General features: G+C 39.5%; 1 protein-coding gene across 1 annotated transcript in view; it reads right to left on the bottom strand.

Moving 5' to 3' along the window:
* LOC105622134 (GATA-binding factor 2-like) overlaps positions 1-22,588 on the bottom strand; it is an 85,590-nt gene that overhangs the window by 62,700 nt on the left and 302 nt on the right. Inside the window, exons 2-4 of the mRNA XM_012203567.1 lie at positions 8,482-9,193; positions 7,946-8,400; positions 1,050-1,191 (exon numbers count right to left, since the gene is read on the bottom strand). Coding sequence (XP_012058957.1) covers positions 1,050-1,191; positions 7,946-8,400; positions 8,482-9,193 — 1,309 coding nt within the window. The remainder of the gene's footprint in view (positions 1-1,049; positions 1,192-7,945; positions 8,401-8,481; positions 9,194-22,588) is intronic.

The following is a 22,588-nucleotide window of genomic DNA, read 5'->3' as shown; positions in this document are numbered from 1 at the left end:
TTATAGTATATATTAAAGTAACGTAACTATATATATATACTATATATATATATATATATATATATATATATATATATATATCATCTTAATATATAGCATCTATATATAGTATCTTAAGATATCTATTTAAAACGGTCTTAAAATAAAAATGCTAATCATAGTTTTTAAAATGTACTATTCAATCTGGATTTGAAATATTTCTATTTATATATTCCACACTCGACTTAGCCTTTCACATGATGTGGAAAATTGCCCATTTCGCGTAAAATATCACGTATAGAAATTTACTCGGGCGTTATGTCTCGTTTAATTTAACGATCAATTTAAATGAATTTAAATTAATTGATTAAATCATCAGGTCTCATACTTCCGATTAAGGTGTTTCCAGATGTTCTCTTTAACTGAAGATTGCGAGGCAAGTTCTCCAATACACAATAACGGTGATTCACCGTACAAAAATCATTCGACCCGCCATCATCGGGCGCGTTGCGATATGGAGCTGCTAATCACAGTGGAGAGAAGCGGAGCGTATATTAATCAGCAGGTACAGGAAATTAACTTGGCCTTGTTTTATCTTGCATTCTGATTACTATATCTACACCGCGAGAAACGTATATCTTCGTTCTCTCTGCTATACGTGCTAATTAAGTATGTGTTGTCTTGCTTACGCGAAGGAAGCGATCAAGGACGCACTTTTACGAATAAGGTGTAGACAGAAGACGTAGGATTTTTTTTCGAGATTGAGATATCAAGTGTTTAACAATAAGTTCAATAAGTCAATATATTGAATTTTATCGCGCAAAATATGCATTTCCACGTCATTTTTCAATATTTTACATAATTGTCTACTTAATGTAGCTATAATGAAGCAGATATGAATTTATTTATGAGTATTTGCTTATTAATCAGAAGCAATCGATTTTACATGTAAAAATGAAAATTGCCTTCTATTTATTTTTATGTTGTCTAATCTTGCTTGACGGATACATATATATATAAAATCGTACTTCGTTTGTCAAGGAACTAATACAGCTTAGGTACTTACCAGTCGTCGTTTCGGCTTGATGAGGGGTCGATTCTGACCGTTCATCTTGTAATAAAGCCCGCAAGCGTTGCAGAGGTAGTGGCCAGTGCCGTCCCGTCTCCAAAGGGGTGTCGATGTGGCGCCGCAATTCACGCACTCGCGACCCTCTATCTCGACGGAACGAAAATCATATTAATTCGGCGCAGTTCATATCGCGCAGCAATATTACTCACTCGTGTTCGCGTGCGAAACGCGAGATCAAATTTGTCAAAGTGGGAACTGCTCGGGCTTCTCTTCGAGGACTCGATTCTAACGTTTCCCACGCGAACACGGAAGCACGTTGATCGCGCGAAAGGGCAAACGCATCGTTTTCTCAATATCTTTCATCATACAAGCAATACTTTTGAAAATTTTTATGCACAAAATTCCACCTCTGTGCTTGTACTTTTCCATTTATTTTCTACTATTTTGATAAAATGATATTTTCTCCAACTAACATGGCCTTTGAAGATTATATAGAATAAATACATAATATAAATACATGTTACGCGATAAAACAATATTAATAATATATAGATTTGACTTCGGTGAATCAACGTGCGTTTACAGAGAGATTTGCAAACAGTCAGGTGACTCGTGAAAAAGAATTCGCATGCAGAGTTGCAGACATACCAATATCAAGCGATTACCAGAGCAAAAGCAGAGTCTCTTTAAGACCATGGGCGTTTATAGGATTCACGGATCGAACTTACGTTAGTGGTTGGTTAGTCCCCAAGGACACTGCGAGAGAAAGAAGCGGATATGAGAAGAAAAAGGATGGGATTCGTTCATATCTCCTGATCTATGATCAGACGACAGAAACGATGTTCTTGAAAGATTGGCAAATTTATTTTCTAAACGTTCCTAAGGATCGACGTTATCCCTCCACAATTGAAGATTCTTTAATCAAAGACTGATTATAAAAGAGTGTCGTTCATTTTCTTGCAAAATCCTGCAAGTGATAAAAGATATGCTATCTCACTTTGCAGTGATAGAAAGAGAGAAAAAACATGTATGCTCGTTGTAACTAATATGAATTGCCAGAAAATTTCGGACCAATCAAAAGTACAATGGCCGTCTCTGATTAGGATCCTCTATTCACAATAAACAGACAGCGTTCTCTTTCCCGTGGAATTAGAAAATAAATTTAGATCTCTCACAACGCGCGACTCTGGACGGAAAAGAAGAAAGAAGGATCATGGATAAAAGGATCACTTCTCCCGAAATGCGCGTTTCACGAATCGTCCTCCGAGCTGCATCCTCCGCGGAGATATAGCCGAGTTTATCGGCTGCTACTGAAAATGATTGCTATTAAATTGCATCGTCGAATCTCTCGTTGACGCACAAGAGACCGAATTGTCGACTGTTACGCGATACGATTGAGTAAAATTCGAGGTAAAAGTAAATGGCTCCGTTAGTAGCTGTTAAACAATCTTAACGATGATCATAAAGCCACCCTTTGACTGCCTCTGCGATCAGGTCAATTCTGTTGTTGACATCTATTACTAGTGTGCGTTTGGATTTTGTAAAAAATTTGTAGTGTAATTTACTGCGAGAGATATATTTTATAAAGGATAGAACAATCGGAAATCATATCAATTCCAAAAAGATGTCGTGCCGATGATGACGATATCGATTGAATGCGCGTCGCTGATTAATGACTCGACCTCAATTTAACGCGAAATTTGACGGCGGCGGAATAATTCTAGCACATGTAACGTAGGTCGCATATAATTGTCGACACGCGAGCGGCTCGTTTGCGAGTCCACCATGTAGATGAATCTGTAACCGAGCAATCGAACGTCAGTCTTTTCGTCAGGCTTGTCATACATATGTGTAAGATTCGAAGCATCACAGACGAGATCACTGTACTTCAATTCTGTAACTCTTACTGATAATATCGGTAACATATATTTTCGTTGCGCAGATATTACACTGTTAAATGAGCAATGACAGCCCAATCTCTTATTAAATAACATTTTGTAATTTTTAGCTTCTATTTGCATCAAAATATAAATCAATCCATTTTTGTGGATAGCTCCAAAATAAATAACGTTCATATTAACGTATGCATTTAATAAATAATAAATTAAATTAGAATCTAAACTAAATAATAAAATAAATTTAACACATTTTTTTGAATTAAATTTAACTTCGTTTTTAGTTAAGTTATCAACATATTGAATAAGTGATGACCTATATAGAATAATTGAAAACAATTCAAATTGAATATAATATGACATTATACTCAATAAATATTTAACTCTCTTGTAGAAAAGAAGATCGGATGCAATCGACTTTGTCAATTTTACAAAATTCATTGTTTAACAGAGAAGGAAGTTTCGTGATATATATATTATTTATTTTTATTTAACTATTTTGTTATACCAATTAGATAAAATATGAATAAAACAGCATCGAATCGGATCCAATCCTACTTTTCTGGATATCTTGAAACTTTACTTTACCGTAATAGTTACAGAATCAAAGTACAGGTTCTGACGTGAAAGAGATACTATATTTAATATAGTCGCCTAATTGTCGTTTTAATGCGTTTCGAGATCGATTTCGAAACTAACAGGAAGGACTCGCCCAATTCATTTCTCCGCGGCGTTTTAATTCGATTTCGGTCTTACCGACCCGCAGATGAGAGGGTGATAACGCCTACAACTACCGTCAATCGCCGATGCTATGTTCTGAATCCCTCTCTCGCCAACAATAACAGAGCGGCATAAACACGATCAATCTTGATCCCCTCACTGCTTTCCGATTTGATTTCGATGACGCCTCGGTGATTGCGGATTAAATCCTGATTTCTCTCTCTAGTACTATATTATTTTTTAATTGACGTCCTTGCTTTATTCACCGACAACGCGGGTTTCACCCTTTAGCGGAATAAATTTTCAGTAATTTAATTATCAATCAATTTTATTGATAAGAATGTTCATCGCTCTTTTATATTATCGTCGATAATAATTTCCGGCTACACATATTTCCTTGTACCGATATTTCTCTGACTATCGATCGGTTTATAATGATGGAACGAACAGGCGGACAGTTTCTGACGCAGACGATGGATATCAGCTACGAAACGTTGAGGTGATGCTCGTTTGCGTCGTTATTCGAAATATAGTCCTCGTGTCAGAAGGTGACGCTAAAATGGCCGGTTTCACCCCAAAGGGACTGGTATCGCTCCCATTTTCGACATCACCTCCGACCTTAATGCCAGGCATGCAACGAAGCGCTCGTTAGACCACCGCTTCCGTTTCAACTTTCGCGAAGCTTTCCGGATTACAACACGAAATGCTTGATAAAACGATATATCGTAACACGGCAAAATTCTGCTAAATTTGGAATCGTTTTTTATTTTTACATCCAAATGCACACCTAAATAAAATAATTGTATGGTTTCTCCATTTTTTAAAATTATGTAGTATTCTTTATTTTATGCAGCGTTATTTTTATATCAAGTAATTCATGCTGATAAAAATTTCAGAAAATTCCTTTGTAAGTGTTCTGTTATTCAACATCCGCTGCAAAAGTTAGGCATCTATTGTTGATATAGAAACAAACGAGGACTATTTAAAGTCAAAACAGCCTAGCTACCGGTGCTCGTTGGCGCACGAAGAAAATCGACGAAGTGGAGGAAGGAAGCCACTGCTTGTCCCGTGTCTTTTGTTCATTAACGGTCGAGTTATGATTCAGTACGAAAGAAGCGGCGTTCCGTTACGAATTTTGCACTGACCCATGATTATCTCTCTTCCATCTTATTGTCCTTTTTCTTTTTCCGCTAATTATCGCCGTATTCTGCAATCTTTTCGAACCTAACAGAATTTTCCATAAAGCTTCTGCTCCCCGATGGTTTTTTGGTCGTCGGCTCAGTCGTCTGAATTGTTAGTGTCTCATTAACTTTTTAATTGTAAGAGCAAACACATCAATCTAATGTATTTATATTTTAAAGTTCTGTTGCAATGCATTTTTCAACATTTCGAATATTTAAAGTCGGAAATTTTATAGTTCGTATTAATTTATCAATATAATTTTGACAATTTTTATAAAAATCTAAATCTATAATCATACTAGCGATTGTACGATTGAGATTAGCGATTATTTTTCAATCAGAGAGCAAAGTAGTTATCGATTACTTTGCTCTAATTCATTGAAAAGTAATTGTCAATCGCTACTTATAATAAAAAACTGGTGTGATTACAGCTTAATATTAGCTAATTTAATATTATGAAAGATGTAAAATAAGTAATAAATAACTCTCCATCAGCAATGTAAATTTTAATTTTTCTATCAGCAATATGGAATTTAACAAACAGAATAAATTTTTTCATTCCAAATTATATAAAAATTCACAAAAATTCTTTATACTTGTCAAAGCTTTAACAATAAGTTTTTATCATCACAGAAATCGAATTATATTTTATTTATTTTTTATTTTTTACGTATTTAAATCTATCTATCAAAATTCACAATCAAAATATCAAGATTTTAAAGATTTTAATTGTCGTCAAAGGGATTAAAAGCACTGTCTTGTTCGCTTTTAATTCTTTTTACAAATAATTAATTACTTTGTTTTTCTTTGTCTTTCTGTAAAAAATTATCAGTATTAAATTTCTGTAAAGGAAGTCTACATATAATGAATTAGATATTATTCATTTCTTCGATTTCGTACAATGTATCTATTTATGCGATTTATTATCGATATGCATCATTTGTCACTTTGCCGTTTACTGTGTTAATTATCTTCCTCTAAATGATCAAAATTGTTTCACGCTTCATTTGTTCATTCGGAGAAGGAATCTCAAGTTCCATTCTTACCTCCTTCCCATCACGAGCGAAGGATATTTGCCAATCCCGTGTCTACCGCCTGTTTTTCATGCCGCGATGTATTACTCAATTGACACCTCTCAAGCGTCACTTCGACTGACGTACTTTGTTACGGGAGCCATTTTTCGTGGCCTTCTCACAGATGATTTTCTCGACAATTGCGGTAGGTGTCGCTAAATGAACCGCCGATGTTGTGGATGCCGTTGCCACCGCCGCAGCTCTATCTGGCTTCTTCTTCGTCATCGTAAAGTTCCGCGCGCGGCTAGTTGGTGTGTGTCATAAGTCGATTCAATTAGCGGGCTTCCATGGCGCGAAGCTGGGGGCCATTGTTCCCGGAATTAGGATTTTTACCACGCCGCCGCCGTCACCGCCGCCGCTCCACGCTGGAGAGCGACCAGCTATTATTACCGCAATCAGCGTATCCGGCATTTTTCAACCGTTTCTCGTTTCCCTCTTCTCTTTTCCTCCTTCCTCCACGGCGTTATTCACTTCAACGACAATATGGACGATACCGAAAGAAACGCACAATTTCCCAAAAGTTCATCGATCACTCGAAACTCTTTCTACAGTCTCGTCACATAATCGTACTTTACAGAAATTGATGGAGTGTAATTGTCCGCAAATCCGCGGATGCGACCCAGCCGCGTGTGCTCGCACAAGAGGAAAAAATTATTTGCCGAAGGTACGCCATTGAAAAATGATCCGTGGACTCTTTGAGAGGGAGCTTTGCCGTGACAAAAACAAAAATACAGCGCTAGCCACACCACATCGAAAAAAAACCTGTGCTTCTTCGCATATTTTGTGTCTTTGCACATGTATGTGTGTCTATGTGAATTTGTACGATATATGTGTGAGGAGGGGGGGGGGAATCAGAGAGAGAAGTATGCGTTTATAAATAGGGATATAGTAGATACATATATCGTGTTTCATTTCGTAAATCGGGTGTGGTGCTTCACGCTCGCTCTCTCGAGTGGGTGCCACGCAAAAAACACATCAGTGAGGCAAAATACAAAAAACCACAATCAGTGCCTCCCTCTCTCTTTCGCTTTCTTTCTATTGTGATACAGCTCGTTCAAAAAAAACGAGAGAAACGAGTGGAAAGAACGTGTTTTGAACGAACTTTAAGCGTAAGACGACCGCCACCAAAAGCTCACGGTTAAAATTAAGATAAAAAATAAAATAAAATCGAATAAAGGAAATTGATAAATATCCCGCCTATATATTCTCTTGCCCTCTTTATATATTCCCAACCGATATTCAAAATACTTCTGAAAGATGTATCGGAATGGATCTCGAGCGAAGGGAGAATATAAGCGAGATAAAAATAATTTCTAAGAAAGTTGGAAAATTTTTTAAAATTAAATAAAATAAGAATTAATAAGAAGTTTTTAATGTAATAGGAGAAGTAATATGAAATCAGGAACAAAAAACGCATTGGCGTCGATTACGTTAAGCTTGTATAAATTACATAAAATATGATAAGTCAGATTTTTTAATAATGTATATATAGCATTTGAAAAAATCAGATAAAATAAAATGCGCATCAGGATTACCTGAAATTTATATATTAATATCTTTAGTTTCAACAATCGACGCCGGTGCAAAGAAGCGGAACTAAAGATGCCGAAGCAAACAATTACGCAAAGAAACTGATAAATAATTCAAGAATATCGCAACACATCTTATACAGGAAAAGTATTATCAGTCATTATTTTAAACGTGCCTTTCAAGACTTAAACATTTTTCAATTATGAAACAATGCAGTATAAAATAATTAAGATTATTAAATCTTTTTTTAAGAGAGAGTTATAAAGATTTTAATTATTAAATTCATCGTCAAGATCTGAGGGCTTAAAAGATCTTCTATTTAATTTAAGATTTTCTAGAACACTTTTCCCGCATGAAAATGTAAGCGAAGAAAAGAACAAACTAAATATTCGGAAACCAAAAGTATGAATTCCAAAATGAAAGTAATTTAAAATAAAGTAAAAAAGGAAGAACCCAAAGGAAAAACAGAAAGAACCGTGATAGGCGCGTGCCGCTTACCGGCGGACGTCCTCGACTTGTTCCTCGGCTTTTGCTGCTGCTGTTGCTGCGCGGAGGGCGAGCCCGGCGTGTTTCCGTGCGCGGCCGCGTGACCGACTAGCAGCTTCGAGTCGGCGCCGCCGGGTAGGCCGCCGGCTAGGCCGCCGGTTGCATTACCGGTGCCGGCACCGCCGGCATGGTGACCGAAAATACCGGCGACCGCGGCTGCACTGCCATTGTGCGGATTGTGGGACGACGCGGCGGTAGACGACGAGGTGGCGCCGTGATGATGATGATGGTGATGGTGGGTGGTGGTGGGATACTGCAGGTGTTGGTACATATTGTACGCGCTCGCGGCCGGGTCATACTGCGAACCGGAAGTGGCATGGTGGCTGTTGGTCGCCGCCGCGACGGCGGCCGCGGCCGCGGCCGCGTAACTGTCTCTACAGGGCGAGGCCGCGCCGCCGCCACTGCCACTGCCGCCACCGCCGCCGCCGCCGCCACCACCACCGCCACCACCGCCGCCGCCGGCCGGCACACCGTTGTTGCTCTGATACGCGTCCTGTTGCTGTTGTTGCTGCTGTTGCGTGGCACTCGCCTGTTGGCTGCCCGTCACATTGCCAGATTGGTTATTACCTTCTCGTTGCTTCACCTGGCCAGCGGATGAGCCATTCGTACCGGCAGGACCATTGCTCCCGTTGTTGGAACCGTTGTGTTGCTGATGTGGCGGCGAGGGCGCTCCGTGATGGTGCCCAAGCATCACCGTCGGCTTGATGTCGCACGAGCTCGCACCGGACGCGCCTAGCGCGTCTTGATGGTGCATAAATGCGCCCATTACCGCCGCGTGAGCGACCGCCGCTTGGTACTCGCTGGTAGTACCACCGCCCAATCCGGAGAGAGGATTACCGCTGTTATTATTATTGGCGCTCGTGGAATTGTTGTTATTCGTGCTGGAGGTCGTGCTGGCGGTTATGCTATCAGGCGTAGCGTCCTTGGGCGGTGTTGGCGGAAAGGAGAAGAGATGGTGACCGCCGCCACCGTGACTCGATAAACTTCCAGTGGTGGGCGGCAGCGAGGATCCAAGAGGACTCTGTGGCTTCTCGTCGTTCACAGCGCCGCCCGTGGTCGTCGTCGCGGGGAATCCCCAGGGTGTCTTCGAGGTGTCCGCGCTGCTGCCGGAGAGCCATGGATGGAGAACCGAGCTATGGAAGTGCGGCCGGCAGACTTGGCTCACTGGACCGCTCGACACGCCGCTGCTCGACATCCTCGCTGAAAAACAAACGAAACGTAGAACATTAGACGGGATAACGTAATACACATGTAAATGCGATTAAATAATTATAAATATGTGTGAATTGTATCGATTGATTCAATCAGGAACATATTTTTTGACTCTAAGGAATATATGAATCATTGGAACCTACTAAAGTTTTTATTACGAGTAACTTTATTTTTTAAGAACTTTTCAAGTTCAAAACTGTGAAGATAAGACTAAAATTATTTACAAATTATTAGTAATTTAAAATGAGGACAAATCCCACAATTACTAAGACCTATATTTTCCAGTTATGGATTAATATCTATAATTAAATAAATTCTCATCAACACACAAAGTTTAATATCCTGACATCACTGGCGAAATCATTACATGTTACAATACGGACGAGAGTAGTATTTCACAATGCGGATGGAACTTTTTGTTCCTAATGTAAATAGAAATGAAAATAAGTATTTAAGGCATTGATCGTTCCAGCTATTAAAACAAGTTTTATTGCCACTGCTACCTGCCATAAATATTTTTAAAAATTCTGCCAGCTCTGAAGAGCTTGAACAGATGTCTTGCGAGCCTGCGATCGTGCTTCGCTCGGGAATCGCTTTATCTGAAAATGGTATAGCCACATGGAGTATAGATGCTGTCGTAGCAACGATCATCGCGAGAAGAAAGAACCTGATTCACGTGCGTGCTCAGAATGATTGGATTTTATACCGATCGTAAAGGCCTAATTGCGACAGACGTCTTAATTAAGTGCAAGGCCCACTCGCTTAGTACGCGGTATTATGGCTCTTCTTCCTCTTGTCTTTATAGCGAACGACGTGTATCATTCTTCGATTGAGTTTGAAACCATCATGATTCACTTTATACACAATAAGGCATTGAACTTAACTGAACCCACACGTAATTAATTCTTCATTAGCAATCTTAATTTCGTTATATGACACTAGGAACGTGTCCACCAGCGTGATGCCACGCCGATGAGAGATCGTGTTATATATGCGTACCGGCTAGACGACGCGCGTTCGTCTGTTTTATCGTGTTTATCGACAAGAAAGAGCGCTATGTAAATGTCGGATCGAGAAATGGTGTTGCTCGCCTGACGCTAATTGCGCTCCAAGTTCGAATTAGACCGCGTGTCGCATGTAGAAGTCGCGCGAGCGTAATGATTGCGATATCGCCGATAATTTTTTTTATTCTCGTTAATGGCTGGTTTTTGTTTTAGACTCGTATTTTCCGTTTTTTTGATGTACGAATCATTGAAGAATGTAAAATAGAAGCCCAATATATTTTTTATCGAAACTGATTTTTTTTTTTTTAATTGAAATGGCTATGAAATTCTCGTGTGCTGACATATATTGTAAGATTTTTAGAGTAAATTGTCACTCTGAAAAATAAAACTTCACTCTTAAAGGATTTCTTATATAAGCAATAATCCATTACCTAAGTTTTAAATCATAAGCCGTAAGAAATCGGTTAATTACTACAATCAATGTGAAAAGAATAGTCGACTATAATTGATTAATTTTTTACGGCTTAAAACTTAAAGCTTAGATAATGATTTATTGAAGAAAATCTATTAAAGATTGAAAATTGAGCTACTCTTTTCACAAAACTAACTTAATTTTTACTCTTTAAAATAAGATTCCACTGCAAAAAATTTAGAGAATAAATATGCCACTGTAATAACGATTATATCACTTTAATGAGAAGATAATTAACAGCCAAAAAATCTGGCGTGGTTACGATGTCTAAAATTAGAGTTATACTTGTGGGACAAAAATGAATGGGCAATTATGGCCATCCTGCGACGATACGGTCACCTCTCGTCATTAATGGCGGTACAGAGAGCTCATAACGCATCAAATTAATTAGCTTCGATTATTATCTTACGACAACAATAACGTTGGCAACCACAACCACGACGACGACGATGACGACCACCACGACGACTAATTAACCGATCCCCATCTTTCGCCGTCAGCCAGGAAAGTGCAGCGTTCTTAATATCCGTGCAAATTTGCGGATGCACATTGTTGCCAGCGAATATCAAAATGTGCATGCGACGCATGCAAACCTGCTTACTTGGCCCAAGTGGCCGATCGATATATCGACTTGGTTCTTGCTAACAACGCCCGCTCCACCACCTTCACGGCATACGCTGATAACAAGATGATGTTTTGCCAAACCGCGCTTCGTCTTGTCTCCCACCCTGTCTTCTGACTATCCCTCGAATTATGGACATTAATTTTGAACTCTGAGCTCACGTTACGAGAACTCCGCGTTACGAGAACTCCCACACTTCGCACAAACATCGAGAAAGAAACTTTCAAAATCGCATTTCTATCGCAAATGTATTTGGAACACACGGAAATAACATAGAATAGAAATTTCCTGGTTTTTAATACAATTGCAAATTGATTATCTGTAGCGTAAAAGTACGTCTGACAGAATATAAACGAAACGTTGATATATCGCACGTTACAAATGGCGGCGGCATCTGCGGAAAGACGTTGTCTAAATTTAGAGAAGCGCGAAACACAATATTACGAATACAGCGAGAGGCGAGATGAGCAGCTGCGACTCTGTAATTAATCGGAGCCAACGATGGCCTGTCTGTAATTGGATCCGCTGCATCGCGGCGCAGTCGCAATGAAAAGTAAACAAGCTCTACGTATAGCTTTCGAATTCTCAACTATTTCATTATACCTTGATATTCATTCTAATAATGTTATGCAAGCTCTGTATGTTACTTTTTATAATAGCATGCTAACGTGATTTTATTTCCTCTAATTATTCATATCCGAGCATTATTATTATTGATATTTCTGTTCACGTTGCCTTGCATTTTTTTACGAAATCTTTACTTTCTCTTTTTTTCAACGTCTGAATATGTATATACTTATCTCGTTTTAATAACAATGTTTGAGATTTCAAGCAACACGAACAGATTTGAAGTCTTACGTTCATGTTATTAGACATCAGTGCGAGATTTCGGACGAAACAAAGAATAAATCACATTTAAACAATTCGGTCACGTGACCAATGCGTTTGCTCAATTCTTTCTTCATCCAGAAGTCCTATGACCAATTTCTAGTAGACACAAGGCTCAATATATCATAGGTTGTAATAGTTTGAGATAAAATATCACTAACAGAATTCAAAGTCGGTCTCATGTCAGAGTCATTCTGATCGTCGCGACGAGCAAGATGGGAATCGAAGATAAAGACGGACTGGTAGCGACGAGAAATGACAGCAGACAGAGAAGAACACTTCGCACTTTCGACGCAATAAAAACTTCCATGCTGAGCGATATTTATCGCTCTTTCCGACCCTCCTCTTCGTGTACGCTTCCCTCGTCACAACTCCGTTTTTTACAGGATTTCACGAGACTTTTTGTCTGGCTCTCCCCCCTGCAGCATGCGACTCTTCTGTTTCACTCTCTTCCGTTATCTTTGCCTGTGTCGTCTTTGTCCTACTATATATAGTATAACTCGCTAATTGACCAATGAAGTAATCATCGAGAACAGTATTAGGCTTTCTAATAATAAGCTATACCTATAAGCTTTAAGGGGATGCTGGAGTGTCCAAAGTATCGAGATATTACAGTCATATGAAAATCTCCGAATTGACTGAACGGAATCAAAAAGTCTTTTACAGAATTTAAGTAAATGCAAAGTTAGGAGGTAAGGCACTAGACTTTACACTAAAATCGAAAAAAAAAACTTATATTTTTTCAATTCTTCGTAGAACTGACGTAAATGTTTTCAATAATACAAAAGAATAAATATAGTAGACTAATGACAGTCAGCAATGACAAACGACGCAATTATTTAATGGACAATCAATAATCAGATATTGGATTGATGTCTTCTTTATTTTGAACGTTTCGATTCTCTTTGGAGTTCTCCTCAGCAAGAATGATATAAGTATAATTAGCTCACATGTCCTGACTCTCATTAGCCTACTATATTTATCCTTTTGTATTGTTTAAAATTCGAGAGTTCTAATATAATTATTGTTGTTGTAAATGTTTTCTTAATACAAAAATTTTATAGCTCATATGGACTAAACGACGTTGCACCATCCATCGGATTATGTGGACGAATAATACTAAGTTTATAAAATTAAAAGCTTAAAAAAAGATTTGCAAATTGTATATACGTATGCTTAGCGAAGACTCGGAATGGTAAACAAAACACTAATTGTGTCTAGCAGTAAGTAGTCTCTTGCAAGACATGGTGTTGTAACATGTTAGATAAGGATGCGTTTGAATGAGAAACAGAATAATGTGAACAGAAATGAATTAAAGATATCACTATTATCGACATTTTTAATTTGGAATTAACTGTACCTGCTATCGATATCAATCAAGTTTAACTTCAGCATTCCCTTAAATCTTAAGTTATAAGAAACTGATCAATCAAAGAAAAGAATAATCAACTATAATTGGTCGATTATTCTTCCCACATACGACTATGATTGGTCAGTTTCTTATGGTTTAAAGCTTAGGTAATATCTTATTATAAAAAACTCATAATGTTCAGTATCGTTTAAATTTCTCAAAGATACAAACACGAAATACGAATGCAGCCTTATTAAAGATCCCCTTATTAAAAGATCACCGATTAAAACAACGTCATAAATTACGTTTACTGTAAGCGGCAGCTATACATTTTCGACGGATATAATTTCCTCGCTTCATGAGAGCCACGTCGAGCCATGGATCGTCCAGAATAACGTTTCCATTCACTCTCGTGGCTCCGCTTTTATGAACCCAGCCGCCAGTTTTCACACGCGCAATAATCGCGCTCCATAAATCGCTCCACGCTGTTCAGTGGTATTCGAAAACTTGGCAGCATGTCACAATAAAGTAACGTCATTTGTTGAAACAGGAGGAAAAAAGAAGATATAAACGAATTTTATTATTATGCTATGTAGATCTCGAGGAATTTTTTTGAGCATCCATTAGCAAGGCGCTCATTGAGAAACGAATCCCATCTAATATTCCGCCGGCTTTCTTTCTCAATCACGAATCCGTTTTTGTGCTATTAAAACAGGATTGTCCTTCGATCGGACCAAAAAATACCAGATCCAAAAGGAGGTCTACGGTATCCATGTACAATTACGAATACAGTCTGCCGTATATTAACGATGACATTATGCTAACAGTATCGATTTTCTCCGCAATCTGTTCTATTCTAACGTATCAAATTTCAACTCACGATTAAGTCAATCGGACAGCTGAGGAGAATGGGAAATCGCAGATCGTTTTCGAGGCTTGGGACGGGTAAAGCCGTTCAGAAAATATATTTTCTGCTTTGCTCCACTGTTAGTCGCGTCGTTAAATTTTAGATATTCGCTTCTCGCGATATTATCCGATCGGCTGATTCCTAGATAATAACCGGAGGATTTTGCACGGTATAACGCCATTCAGCGCATCATGAATATTCATGAAAAATCCATGGATATGGTCACTGTTATATCGCGCCAACGAAATCGACACAACTACAGATAACGCATTCGGTCTCCTAATTGTATATACATTTGTATTTTTTTTCTATCGGCAATACGCCACAGCGTACATCCGATCGTCGTAAAATTTCTGGTGATATTTGTAAATTTTTTGTCCGAAAAAAAAAAAACGGGTCGCGCCACGGGCCACGCAAATTTGCATCCTATCGCTCGAGATTTAATAAGATCGCTCCGAGCGATCGGGCCGATCATTTTGGAGTTCGGACTCCGTTCTCTCTTACTTTAGCGTACTTTAAATTCGCTCGTCACGGAGCAAGCGATACGCGCGATAACGTCAGAGACGACCCACGCCTAAGAAGCGATCAAGATCGGTTCGATTAATCGCTTACTCGATCGCTCGAGCCGAGCGTGGATGATTCAGGTGCGACCGCGTCCACGCCCACGCGTTCTGCGAGTATGCGTGTCACGAGTATCCCGTGTTACTTGCCGAGAACAGGCGACATTCCGTAATAAATTAATATGATAATCGATACCGTCGTCGCGGAGCTCAGAACTAATGACGAACCGGAAATAAATCGAGTTCACGGCGCACCTGCGAAACATTGTCAGCGTGCAGTTTTTTTTCGTTTTTTTCTCCTCCCCCTCTCCCCTTTTTGCATTATGAAAATCCGTCTCACGGAAAAAACTAGTGACTATTACATAACCAATACGCAATTCAATCGCGTCGATTTACATTCATGTTGCTACGATTGCGAACAAAGATCAAAACCAAATGTGAAAGCCGCGAAAATCATTTTCCGACAAAAAAAAAACGATAAATTCAATAGAAAAAACAACGACGCATCTTTAGACTCGTAAATATATTCTACTAATTATGACCAATTTCTTTGTTCTCACACTTTCTTTGTAATTTGATTTATGTAATTCAGTTTGATTTGTATCTTATGACGACTATTAAGATGAAAGATATCATTAGTAATGTGGTAATACATTAAAGCGGAAACGTTTACTCTACGGGAAACATAATAATATGATCAGAATCGTAAAATATTATGCAATTGTTTGATCGTTAAATGTTTAGTTTCTTTTATTGCAATTGTCGAATATAGAACGGATTAACAAATTGGTCATTGAATTTCTCGGTTATTTATTTTCATGTTTTATTTTATACGCTTATTTTCACTATCTATTTCCTATACTTATCTTCAGCGGATATTTTTAACCTACATAATAGCAAAATATCATGATTATTCTCCAAACGAAGTAAATAGGTGTAGATAAAGTAACACGGTCCGCTTATCATTATTGCCCCCTGCATTTCTTTCCATCGGTTTTAGCGAAATATATTCCGAGGTGAGGGGAGTATATTTCCATAAAAAAAAAAAAACTCCCGCGAAGCTTCTATTCTCCAGATAACGAATAATTTGCAAATGCGCGCTAGCATACGCCAGCGCAAAACTTCGTCCTCGCAAATATCTATGTTTATCTCGTGAACGGACACGATGCGAGATCTCTCTCTCTCTCTCTCTCTCTCTCTCTCTCTCTCTTTCTCTCTCTCCCTTTTGCTCGTTTGTATCATACACAAAAGCGAGTACTCCAAATAATTAACCACGCCCGAAAGAGCGCGCGCAGACGCTCACACTTCATTTTTGTGTGAGACACGAAAGACACAAAGAGAGAGAGCGCGAAAGAGGCGATCTCAAAGAATCAAAAGGATTCAAAGCACCGACGGGTCTGAAAGGACGACTCGTCGTATCGTATCAGGAAGCGCGCTTTATTTCCCGGCCATTTGCCTTCGACGTCGTCGTGTCCCGTCCCGGATCCGCCGTCGGGTTCAAAAGAGACGCGAAATCGAGATGCAGTGAGATTCAAGCGCGACCAAAGTCGTTACCGCGTTGATTTTATTAATGAAGAAATATCCCGGAGCGATTCTGCTGAAAATTACCAGGCGTATCTCGAGCGTTTCCGAGGCGAGGAAGAGAGTCTTCGAGCTAACGCCTGCTTCATTACCATGAGATAGTAATTAATTATTTGCTCGGAGAATTAAGACTTATTTTCGTAACGCGGATCTGTAAAGCGGCAGTTCATTACCGTCTCATGAAAAGAATTTCCTTTTGAAAAATATATTTTATAATAAATGATTTGCGTCGAAACGATTTGCGGCAAACTTAAAATCTGATACACAATTGAAAAGCAATAAGAATAACAGGATAACATTGCCACAAAATTGGAAGTCGGAGAAATTGAGAATGATCAGAGAAATCAAGGTAAAATTATCTAAAATTTTAATTCTTAACTTTAAAGAAGTTTGATATGCGTACATTATATTTGCACATTTTGGAATACTACTAACTTAATCAAAAATGCAAACAATGTCAGCAACATTAATTATGACTATGTTAAATTGTTCCCTTAATAAAATATTTGTGAGTTTCCAAATCAGGACGAATAAAGTTCAAAAAATTCTTAAATATCATTGAAAGTCAGAGAAAATCATGAAATTTTGTCTGGAAAGGGAAAAGATACCAAATTTTAAGATAAGGATTTAGTGACAAATGTGAACAGGGAATCTCTTTTAATGAACACATTTCTAAATATACGGTGTTTCTGATCAATTAAAATCTGTTATTTTCTATTCCTGTTGTCTGTGCTTTTCAATTGTGTCTCAGACTTAAAGTAATATTTTTATTTGTATTGTTATAAGTAAAAAATATGAATAGCAAGGAGGTAACAAAAAATCACGGAATCTCGATGTGGATAAGATCATAATTTTTTTTAAGTGCCAGACTCCTTCAATGACTGTAACTCCAATTAGTATCACTAATAAGAGATGATACGCTTAAATATCGCCTCGATTGCAAAACATCCGTCACGCGTTACTTTTGCGTGGCAACCTCGTTAACCGTGAACGCACGCGCGCGCGCGCTCGTATGCGATAAGCATTGTTATCGCGAATGTCGACAAGGACGAGGAGTCGCTCCGCTGAATTCCATTTTCCGTCGAAAGAGAGATTCTCCGATGGAAACTCGCTCGTCATTATCCTCGCGGTTAGCGAGGGCCAATTATCGCCCGTAACAACGACGGCGAGACGCACGCAATCTCCGCGGAATAACTCGTTAACGATTCTCGCGCGAATGACTTTCGTTAGGAGATTCGCGGCACTGGGAGAATCACAGGGACCAGTTAAGGGGCCAGGAATGGCCCGAAAGTATCCCACGGGTAAGGAATCCCCCTCCGTTGCTGCAGGAGCTCGCGCGCGCCTTATAATATAATCCCGATACGTGCACGAAATTCCCGTAGAAAATAACGTCTCATTTCATGTCGGGCGCCCCCAGCAGCTTTCGCGTAATAACATGCAATTTCACCCCGTATCCTCCCATCTGATCAAACTCCCTCTCTCTTTCTTTCTTTCTTTCTTTCATTCTCTTTCGATCGCAAAAGGCGCCCGAGTAAGTGTACTCAGGCGAAAAATATGTGGCCTAAGAGAATGTAAGTAGAAATTCATTCCACGAAATTGAATTCCCGTTTCGTGAAGAGTTCGATTCGAGTTGAAGTCAAAGCTCGACCGCGGTAGTCGCGAAACTCTTTGTCATTTTTATGGAATAAGATATAATTTTTCAAAGATTATTTCTCACTTATTATCTACAATATATGGGGAGAGAATATTGTTTAAACATCGCGCATCGGTGAGAATTAATCGGCGTTGATAGAATCGGTCCTAAAATCTATCTTAAACTCCCGAAGCACGGAGGAAACGGAGGCGGACGATATACCGAGATGCGGAGCTACCTCAGAGAGCGGAGGAATCACACTATGTCTGTGTCTGAGGTGAGAGGAGAGAACTACAGAGGGAACGAAACGCGGCGACGAGGAGGAAGATTGATCGCGATGAAGCTGCATCTGCTACGATGAACTAGACAGAGAGAAAGAGAAAGAGAGATAGAGAGGGGAAGGGAAGAGGGAGAGAGAGAGGGAGAGAGAGAGAGAGAGAGAGAGAGAGAAACGACGGGAGAGAGCGACGGAGAGACCCTTCGGGAGAGGCTCCGCCTTCAGCTGGCGTGTGCATTTGCGCAAGATGGCGCCGGTCGGTCGGTGTGTGCCGCGGTTGCACACATTTTGCACACCGGAGCAACGCGCGCAAACCAACGCTGCTGACCGGCCACGTTCCGACCCGAACAACGCTCTTCTCCTTCGTCGTCGTCATCGTCGTCGTCATCGTCGTCGACGACGACGAGGGATCCGCGCATGGCGGGGAAGAAAGAGGAACATGGCGAAGAAGGGACAAGACTTAACTTATAAAAGAGATAGAAAGCGAAAGAGATAGAGAGAGAAAAGAGAGCCTCCCGCGTGGCCCCGCAATTACGTATGCACCTCTCTCAGACCCCGCGGGCTTTGCGGTTGGCTGCGCTTCCTTCCTGTCTGTGCCGCAACCACTGTGTATTATGCATCCCGCTCTCCGTGCGCGTCCGCCTATCTTGTTTATTTATTTTTTTCCTCTTTTAACATCACTTCTCGCTGTCCCATCTTTTTCTCCCCCTCCGTTCTCTTCTTCGTTTGTTTTTTTCTAGTCTAAACGCTATATAGCTCCGTCGAAGGAAATATTCAGACTTCGGCATCAAGCATGAAAACGTCTCGCGAATATAAGAATAGATACTCTGTTTTGTTAGTGAGAGCTCAAGTTAAATGATTCTGGATTATGCAAGCCTGTATATTCTTATATATTATATTCACTCGTAAATATTATAGTTTTATTTTTAAGAAAAACAATTATTTATAAAAAAAAGTATAATTTTTATAAATATAAAAGTATAAGTTATTCCACTAATTTCGGATTAAATTGTCAAAACACTGTTATAAGATCGATCACTTTGAAACACTGAACGTTCATTAGCTGTCAACATTTTTCCGCCCTACTCATCAGCGGCTGTCAAAACTCGGGACACGCTCAGACGAGGTTTGAATTTTCCGACGCGGTCTAAAGCGACGCAAATCAAAGGCGACCGACCGCTCGTCGAGTCAAACGATGGATTTTTGTCGGCGGCAAGAGAAATCGCTAACGCACGGATGCTGCCGACAAGAGCAGTCAGAAGTCGCAAGAAATTCCGCGCTTTTTCCACGTCGTCTCGACATACAATCGGACAGTAGATTTGATTCTGATTAGGGCCGTTGTTTTTTGGAGACCACGAGCTAACAGAGGACCGAGTATGATCCATACGTCGGCACGAATCAGGGGTATCGCCTTCCAGGGCCTCAAGATTTGGCCCGGCTGTATCGTATTTCTTCCTCACGCACTTTTTGGCCTTTTGGCCTTCCCTCTCGTTTCTCTCTCGTCCATGTCTCCGTCATCTGTCCTCCATCTTCTCTCTTTTCCCTTCCTCTTATTGTGGGTTTTCCTCAACGCGTTGAAGAACGTCGAATGAACGCTGGCTTCGTCCTTCTTCTCTTTTTTTTCTCCTTTCTTGTCTCCTTTTCTCGTTCTTCTATCTTACACCTATATTTTTCTACCTACGCTGTGCTTTTTCATGCTTGGCCAACGGCGAGGAACCGAAGGAGCTGTAGAGATTACGTATATCTAGAATGTACACACTATCAGCCTAGCGCGCCTCTCCTCGAAAAGACTCTCTTTTTCTCTTGCGTGACGCCGTGAAATCTTTTCTCGCGTGGAATTTAAGAGCATAGAGTTAGAAACCGAGAGGAACGATCTGCGTGTGTATATCTAGTTATTGACTAAACTATACATGGAGTAATAGAAAATTTCGTTCACGCATTTAACAGCATATTGAAAGTGAAACTGAAAGTCCGGAATAAATCTTGTTGAGAGAAGAACAGAAATTAAAACTTGATTGAAATAATTAAATACAGTTTCAAAGAAAGATATTATTAGCTTTTGCTTATTTTGTTTTATTCCCAACAGTTTCATTATCAGCATTATCATCATCATCATTATTATTATTATTATTATTATTTATTAAGCAATAATTAAAATTATATAAAGTAAATGCTAAATAAAATTATAAGCAAAAAAGCTTCTTTTCTACATTTGCGAAATTGTTCATATAATCGTTTCTGAGACATCACATTTGCGATTTTCTCTCATTATAAACTTCATCTATTCTCTTTTTCATGTTTAATTATATTTTTTATCTTCTTCCCTGCGCGTAACCGTGTTAGTCAAGTGTTGCTTCTTTTACATTATTCCCTAAGATGACTTCCTTTTTATGGACAACTAATCACACATTTCCTGCGTTTACGTTTCTTCTTTATATACACCATCGTCGGTAACCACGCTAATCGTCCTTGCTTCTTGCTGCGCGTCTCTGCTTCTCACTGTCATTCACGCTAGAGAAGTAGCAAGGGTTGTGCTTGAAACGGAAAGTCATTTGCCTGGCGAGAATCGAGAGGACGTATAGGCCACGAGCGTGTTAAGTGTGCGGGACATGAGAAAAGACGGCGCGTGGGTATACAATAATACGCACTTGCGTGCTCGAAAGTGCAGGTTTGAGAGCGTCTCGAGGGCGCTTCGCGCCGCCTGCATTCGGGGATCTGCTCGAGATGGATTAGCGCTAAGAAACTGCCCCAATAGCATGTTATGGTTGTCACTCTGCCCGGGCCTCCCAGTGGTACAATGTCACGCGCCTATCAGCCACGGTAGAAATTTAATTATCGAGGCAGGTATCTAGCCGAAGGGGGAGGAGCGAAATGGCGATGCATCAAGGGAGACATTCGATGTCGCTGATAGCCTCGGAGACGCCTCGTTAATTAAATATAGAAATTCTAATTAATGAGTAGTGCTCGCAAAAAGGTGACTGTTCGACGGTCGTTGACCCAACTGTATCGTGAAACACGCGAGAAGCAAACGAGTACTTTTATCAAAGCTAACGTGATGTTATAAATGCTTTAAAGCATTCATTGATCGATCAATTGGTAAAATTCTTTCTCTTACTGCAATCAAATGCTTCAAAAGCTTCAAAGCTTTTGTGATTTTATCCGCACTCAGATTCACCTAAAGAATTTCGTTTCTTTATGAGAATTAATGCCGCTTCAATGGTATATTGTTTTTTTTTTCATAATATTTAAATTCATAAGCTGATGTATTCGAGAAGTGCGCTATCAGCGCTATTTGTCACTCTGTCTTTATTGTTCATTAGAAACAAGGATAGAATGCAACAACGCTGATAGTGCTGCTCAAACGCAACTTTAAAGCCTGTTCTAGAATGTATTTTTTGTTTCCTGTATCTTGCCTTTTTGCTTCTTTGCTATCCCTTTCCTTTTTGCTATCCCGTTTTTCGTTTTCTGTTGCTCGAGGTAAATGTTAACGAACTTCAGAAGAAACAGAAAACACATCAAAAAATATAATTGATAAAACGATCACAAAGAAAAAAAAAGCAAAAGAGGTAAAAAACAAGAAACAGGAAACAAACAGCACATTATAGAACAATCATAACGCATGCAGAAAGCATGAATCTTTGCGACAAACTATATTGCCGTAATCGGGAGGCTTCTATTGTACACGCATCGGAATCTTTAAGATAAATTTCAATCGATAACGCTACAAAGTGGCTCGAAAATTATACGTATTATCCTCTTAATAGCCGCAAGGTATCCGCCGCTAAAAAAAAAGACAAGACCCTTTCTCGAGAGTCCTCGCTTCTTTTGATTTTAACCTCGCGAAATCTTCAAAGAAAATGGCAAGCAATCGGTCGTTGAACCGCAACGACAGTTGCTCAAGAAGGAAAAACAGAGAGAAAAACGAGTTCTAAAAAAATAAAAAAAAGAGAGAGATAAGAAGTATAAACGATTAAAACGAGAGAATGGTGTGTGTGTGTGTGTGTGTGTGTGTGTGTGTGTGTGTGTGTGTGTGTGTGTGTGTGTGTGTGTGTGTGTGTGTGTGTGTGTGTGTGTGTGTGTGTGTGTGT

This window comes from Atta cephalotes (genome assembly GCF_000143395.1).
Source record: "Atta cephalotes unplaced genomic scaffold scaffold00040, whole genome shotgun sequence".
NCBI lineage: Eukaryota > Metazoa > Arthropoda > Insecta > Hymenoptera > Formicidae > Atta > Atta cephalotes.
Note: the sequence above shows the minus strand (reverse complement) of the source record. Positions and strands in the feature narration are given on the sequence as shown.